The sequence below is a fragment of the Buceros rhinoceros genome, unplaced genomic scaffold (genome assembly GCF_000710305.1).
Source record: "Buceros rhinoceros silvestris isolate BGI_N320 unplaced genomic scaffold, ASM71030v1 scaffold8917, whole genome shotgun sequence".
NCBI lineage: Eukaryota > Metazoa > Chordata > Aves > Bucerotiformes > Bucerotidae > Buceros > Buceros rhinoceros.
Window position 1 is genome coordinate 9346 of NW_010420385.1, and position 7158 is coordinate 16503.

Sequence of the window (7158 nt, forward strand, 5' to 3'; positions counted from 1 at the left end):
CACCCAGCTCAAGACAAAGTCTGTCGATAACTCGGAGCAGTCAGATATCCGCCGTAGAACAAAGGGTGAGGGGAGACACTTTAACAGGATTTAAAAAGTGATTAGAGGAAGGAGCACAAATAGCACCTCTCGAACGGCACGAACTCTACAGAGAGCAAAGTCTTCTCCTGCTTAGGACCAATTGCTCAATTTCTGCAATCGTAGGTTCAATCGTACCCAGTAACGATTTCTCACTTTCCCCAGAAACATGCTATAGGTACCCACTGAGAAATCATTCCTTAAGCGACTGGCTGACCCAGGCTGACAACACAACCTCTGCACGAGCGCAGCCAGTGCTGCGGTCACGATAAGACAAGTTGATATATACAGAACTAGAGTAACCTCACTTCTTCCTGTATATACTGCAGCAAGAAAGGGGATGCTCTCAAGTTGTCTACTGGGAAGCTGAAGAAGCCTTGGATTTCCTTTTGATGAAGATCCATAGTGATAATGTGTGTTAGACCTGAGGAAAAAAAAATAGTTCGTTGAGACATCTCCCACACAGCTGACGTTCCTCACAGATCTCCATCTTCCAGATATTGTAGCTGTTACTCAGACTATTATGCCACATGATAAGTGTAAACAGGGTAATGTCAGGAGTTCCAGACACAACGAGAAACAGGCATGCGACAGCCACAGCACTTGGCTGACGCCGTGTTTCAACGTGACACTTCTAGGCCACTTCCCCAGGTGTGAGTTACAAAGCAATAAAATCAAGCTGAAGAAAATGAACTCCCCCAAAGCAGCAGCACGTGCCCACATGCAAGGGGAGAACAGACGGACAGACACCCTCTGGGACGCCCAGCAGTGTCTGAGCTGTCCGTGCTGCTGCTCCCTGGGCCACTCACCTGCCTTGGCGAGCATCGAAGCCAGCAGCTTGCACACTATAGAGCCCCTCTTCCTCATCTTGCTCTGTTTGCTGTAGGGGAAGTAAGGGATGACCCCGATGATGTTCCTGGCGCAGGAAGTCTTCAGAGCGTACGCCATGATCAGCAGCTCCATGACAGCGGTATTCACATCTCTGGAGAGTTGAAAAAATAGCAGTAGGTGTTTTTCCAGTGAAACTCCTTTTCCTTTTATACCCACACCTCTCCTCACCAACCCTCCAGACAAGCAGTGCTACCTCTTACGGTAACGTATGAAGACCCAGACTGTGACCGTACAGCTCCTTCCATCACACCAGAGCACGTTACAATCAACCGTTCAACGTACAGGACATGACTCCAGCACCCAGGAGCCGCGGACTGGAATTTGATCTGGTGAACACGAGGTGTATGACAATTTCCCTCCATCACCACCACAAGAAAAGTCAGTTTTTTCATTCCTGTTGGAACAAATGTCACTTCATACAGTGTATTTTGAAGTAAGTCTTTTAAAGAAGCAGCACACGTTCAGCCAAGACAGCTCCATCCCCACCGGACTTATTAGGGTAGTCCTTTTTAACAAAGTAAGGCCGGTTATTTTTCCTGCCTTAAGAAATACTGTGTTTTGGAGGAGCACAGAGCGTCAGACAGCTCCCCTAGAGCATCACTCTGGGGGAGGTCAGCAGCTCCTCACTATCTAGCTTATCTAGAGATGGAAGGAACAACAGCACAGGAGACGTTTACAGGAAGAAAAAACACCAAAAAAGCAGCATAGGCAGAACATAGCTGTAGACCTCAGCAAGGAATGCAGGTTAACCCCCACTCTCTGTTGGCTTCACACCGTGATGAGCGGTGTGGCCCCGCAGGAGTGAAATCATCTGCATTTTAATTCGTTTTGGGAAGGGGAGGAAAAAAAAGCCCAGCCCTTTTCGCTCCGTAGAAGCAACACCAAGGGACACTGCCTGCACTGTCACAGCCTGAGACGAGGCTGTTTGGGAGCAGAGGAATGTGCACTCCAGAGAAGACAGGCAATCCTCCTACAGCGCAGACATCCTTGCAGGGGGGTTTTCAGCACAGCCAGCCCCAAATGACAGACCACTTCCCCAGACTGGTCCCCAGGAGGGCAACACTCGTGGTGGCTTAGCCGTTGTGCCCACGGTGACAGAGCAGGGGCTGACAGGCCACCTTTCCACACAGCAGCAGAGGAATAAAGAGCAGAGAGCAGCTTAAAGCTCTGCGGGGTTTCTGGGACGTTACACAGACATTGCTCGAGGACCCATTTTCCCCCGACCACTGGGAATGGCTCCTCTGAGAACTCAGAGATACCATTTTCCAAGCCTCCATCTGTGTGACTCGTGACAAACCTCCAACCATTTCCATTTCTCCACGGCTCCCCACTCCTTCAGGGAGTTCACCTCCGTTTGTGCCTCTTCATTCGGGAGGGCTCTGGGTCTCTGCTCTCCCGCTGGCCCCGCCAGCCCTTGCGCACAATGCGTGTGCACACAAGAAAGCTTTGTTAGCTCTGAAGCAACTGGCCAAGAATTACATAAAACGTAGCCCCCTGCCACGTAGGACAACGAGCAAACAAAGAACTGTTTCTTCCCTGTGCCAGCAGGGCCACAAGAGGAGAAAAAGATGCTACTATCAGTGTTGCGTAAAAACAAAGCAGCCAAGTTTCAGCCTATTTAAAGTTCATCCCAGAAACTCAGCATCTTCCATCATCAATGACCAAATTACTCTTTAGGGCACCAACCCCAACCAAGGGTCCGGCTCAGGGTGGGGACTAACTGAGGGAAATAACATCAGTAGTGGAACCCCAGCCACAGCATCACCAAAACAGGTACCCAGGAGAGCACCTGGTCCCCTCGGTGCCCTCCCCGCTCCTGCCTTGGAGCTGTGCTCACAGTCACTGCTGGAAGCCTGAGTCAAGACCACACACGGGGACTGTCAGCTCATTACCAGGACACTCGGAGCCAGCTCTGCTATCCCCCACACTCCACTTACCACCCCTGTGCAGCAGCCTGGAGCCTCCCTCACCGCTCCCCATCCCCGCCTGAGCCGTCCCTGGAGATCCCTGTTCTCGGGGCTTACATGAAGCTGTCAGTCGACTCTGCACCAACACTCAGCACTAGAAGACTCCTTTCACATCCAGTGTGCCACTAAACCACCTGCTCTTTCGTTCTTCTACCGACTAAACACGAGCGACTTGAGTTTCCCTCATATGAATGCTTGTGCACACACCAGCAGCCCTGGACGACACCTCTCTTCCTAACTGCTCTGGGTCTGCTGCAGGCGTTTTGCACAGGGAGCTTCTACCAAACATTCAGGTCTTTCTTTTTTCTCTCTGTGCATTTAAGATGCAGACTGTGAATTCACACTGCAGCATGACACGGTTGGTTTCCCTCTCTCCTCCTTTCCTACTGACTCCTAATATTCTGTTTACTTTCCAAGCCACTACCGAGGGCAGAAATCCTATTCCTAGCTTATTGACCACTGAAACCCACTGCAAAACCGAGATGCCCTTGAACCTGCCCTCTCAAGCAATGCAGCAAGGCACACCTGCATCTTCAGAATAAAAGGTGACCTGGCTGCGCAGCGGTGGGGAACATTTTGGGATAAAAAGGACCATTTATTGGCCCATGACATTAAATTCAGTTTATGGAAAAACAAGGGGATCAGCAAGTCAAAGGCAAAACTATTGCTGTGCCTAACACTCTGAGTTCTCTCTGAACACCTTATCTGTTTCATGTTTACACAGCTCTCAGTCACAAGTTATTCCAGAGGACTCTCACCAAGGACAGAAAAATGGCACTATTCACCCGAAAAATAAACCTGCACCCATTTAGGGATTTTTATCCTGAGGAGATTTAGTTGCTCCCTGAGGGAGGAAACACTTGGAGCATCTCTCTGGAGAGAGATGAGCTCTAGGAAAACATTTCAGCCTGCAAGAGGCACTCCAGAGGCGAGCAAGCTGATCTCGTAGTCCTATCGAGTTCGCTAACAGGCCAAGTGCTACAGAGAGGAAATGAACTTGAATTCTCTCTGGGCTCCGTTTCTGGAGCAAGGAAGGAAAAATTCTGTTTCTGAGGTATTCTGCTACCTGCTTGAGCTCTGGTACTTATTAGTTCTTGTGATCTCCAAAATCCGAGCACAATTTGGTGGAACTGGGAAAAGCTATCAGAGCAGGAATAGCCTTGTCCTGCTAACCATGCAAAAGGCACCTTATCAACACTTCTCCTCTGAAAACAGCACCTCCCCGACCCGTAGCTGGTCACTTTGCAGTTGTTATTTGTATGCAGGCTCCCCTCCCCCCATACTAGTGCTATCTCTACACTCCTCCTCAGCCAGCAAGCAGCAAGGTTCCTGCCCTTAGCAGCTGGTTTTCCAGCCCCCTGGATACTTGCAGCACTTTTTCCTCTCACCCCAAGGCTAGCACAGCCCAAAAAGGCTCACTTCAGAAAAGGCACGATACCATTGAGAACTCTGGAAGTACAGGAGGGAAGCTACGGGCTCCCACCTGAGCTCAGATTCACACCACTGCAGCAAACTGGGAAGAGCGCTCCAGTCTGTAACGAATGCAACAGCTGCTGCTTACGGCTCTGCTGCCTGGAAACTGGAGCAAACCTCACTCCTGAAATGGGAATTCAGTCTGAAACCCCCTCCCAGCTGAGCCTGCAGGACACCAGCACACAGACCAGACCAGGGCTGTTTCACTGGAGGCCATCAGTCACACTCCTCCTCGCCTCAAGGGACACTCCTCAGCTATTGGATGGGAAGCGCCTCAGCTTGCTGCGGCAGGAGCGATCCTCTGGGAATTGTAACAGCTGAACACTACGCAGTGTCTTGAACGTCAGGCAAAGCGGTGACGGCACCGGAAAGAGAGCAGTGCTCGTACGGGCTAACAGCGAGCAATGCTCTGAACAACCTGCTGACCCAGAAACGCAGAGTGTGTCACAGCTGCCAAGCGGCCCCACGTCCCTTACCTGGGGATCGTCTGTATAATGAAGATATCCTGACCCCGGACCGATTCTTTTATTTCGACTCTTGTTTCTGGAAGGGAGTGAAAACACCAGTCAGTTTTGTTTCCAAACACAGGTTTACAGTCCTAATACACCATGTTTCAGCAGCAGCTTTGCCCTTGGGGCACACAGACCCACTGCACGGCTGAGCCCAAGGGTTTTCCAAAGGCTGGTCCTGGGAAGTACAGAGCTGGCGTGTCAAACCAGTGAGTTCGTTGTCTTTGCAATACGAAACAAGGCTGAATAGCTCTTCTTTGACACGTAGAAGAAAATTCCCTAACTCTCAATGAGAGATCCTTTTCATTTCTCCCTGCTGAGGGCTGAAAGCTGTCAAAGCCACATTCATCAGTGAACAATGAACCACCCAAAGCAGAACAACCTTTAGCACTCACCAAGGTGGTGACTCAGGCTGGACAGCCCAAGGCAACACCAGCAGCAGAGTTCAGAGCCACAACTCCCCAATTTCACTACCAAGGTCAAGACACTTCAACAGTGACAGGAGCTGGAAACTCCGGCTCTGCTGAACACAGTTCCTACAGTCCCAGGCTCAAACGCAGAGCTGAGCTCTGAAGCAAAGCCAAAGCGATGACACCAGGTTTCCCGAGACGCCTGTCTTGGCCACTCATTTCCCACACAGTACTCAACTGGAGGGCAGAGACAAGCGAAAGGAGAGAAACACCTACCCAGCCAGCCACGGGACTCAAAGCCTAATGGCCTGGGCACTGGCAGTAGCCTTACGGGACTCTGCTGTGAGCAGACTGATTTGCTGTGCAGTGATGAGGAACAACTTCAGACCTCACAGCGAGCGACCTGATTCAAAACTAACCCCAAAGGGCAGCGAGCCCTCACTAGCACAAGCACAACGGCCAGCCCGGCAGCTTACGCACCGCAGTGCCCACTCTGGCTGGAAGAGCAGCACTACCATCAACCCTCACGGCAAGCCAGCACCGTCTCCATCCCTTCCCTCTGCCTGTGTGAGTCTTGCAAATAAGGTAACCAAGGTCTTGAGGCAGTAAGTGACTCTTAGTCACCGCCAATATCCTTGTGTTTTAGCCCAGCACCTGCAAACAGACACTTGCTGCGTTTAACGAGGTGAAAGGGAGCCCCAAAAGGCATGTTCCCAGTGCAGCCCTGAATTTGCACTCTTTGAAGCGAGAGGATGGGTCCTCCTCCGAGGGCAGCAATAAGTGCTGGTGGCAGGGTGGGGCTGGGAGAAGGGGATAATTCAAAAGTTTGCAAGGCGGGTGCTTAGAAAGCAGGGCGTTACCTGGATTAGTATTATCTTACATTTTAAACCTGGGAGCTGCTGTTCTGCTAAGCACAAGAGCGTGTAAGATTTGGTAGCAGCTAACATCAGCGGGAGGACTCTCCTTTAGAGGGGAGTTTGCTGGTGGGCAGACAAAGGAGACAATGGGGAAAACTTGGAACACATTTAATGGCTTTCTCCAGGGTTAGATGCTGAGGTTTAGCAGTGCCAGGAGCAGCAGTAACATCAGAGCAGAACCGCTCCGCTTGTGAGTCAGGTCTGGATGGACCCAGAGTTTCTAACATTACCTCAAGCAGTGAGGAACTCTCTTACCTCCATTGGTTTCCTGGTACACCACCGATTTCCCCAGCTCAGCACCGAGACGCCTGGAGAGACAAACGGAAATTAAAAACGGGGCGACCCAGCAAAGCAGAGACTGGACCAAACTTCACACACGAACAAAACACAGCGTTGCCTAACAGGGGGCTGAGTGTGCCAGCCAGGCTGCAGAACCACCCGGGACTCCCTTCCCCACATGGCTGGGGAGAGCCCTGGGGCAGTTACTAGGCTGCAAGCACTAGTCCTTGTACAAGGGACCAGAAGCCGCATCTCTCGATGGCAAAGGCCAGCTCGCTCACCCACACAACGCCACCTCAGGCAGATCTGCTGCGGAACCAAACATTAATGATTTACTCAGACTTGATTAATGGCAACTGAGTCACTTTTTTTGACTCCCACATCTTTTTCTCCTCCTTTACCCCCTGCTCCCCCCCCCTCCAATTCTGAAATAACTCAGCTGATTGAAGAGATCTTAACTTCAAAAAAAAGGTTTCTGATTTTTTTCAAATTACTCCTTCCTCTTCTCAAATGTCAAACCTATGACATTCATCACAACAGATAGTCACCCCCTCCCTTTTCTTTTTTTTTAAATTTCCTTCTTATATAGGCAAGATTCATTTTGAGGAGCATTTTAAAAGGCTCCAAAAGGCAG

The 7158-nt window shown here is 50.6% G+C and overlaps 1 protein-coding gene across 1 annotated transcript in view; it reads right to left on the reverse strand.

Annotated features, from left to right (window-relative positions):
* LOC104496208 (phosphoribosyl pyrophosphate synthase-associated protein 1) overlaps positions 1 to 6892 on the reverse strand; it is a 15555-nt gene extending 8663 nt beyond the window's left edge. Inside the window, exons 1-5 of the mRNA XM_010139293.1 lie at positions 6882 to 6892; positions 6501 to 6553; positions 4886 to 4952; positions 888 to 1060; positions 387 to 502 (exon numbers count right to left, since the gene is read on the reverse strand). Coding sequence (XP_010137595.1) covers positions 387 to 502; positions 888 to 1041 — 270 coding nt within the window. The 5' untranslated portion in view covers positions 1042 to 1060; positions 4886 to 4952; positions 6501 to 6553; positions 6882 to 6892. The remainder of the gene's footprint in view (positions 1 to 386; positions 503 to 887; positions 1061 to 4885; positions 4953 to 6500; positions 6554 to 6881) is intronic.
* Positions 6893 to 7158: the final 266 nt, after the last annotated feature.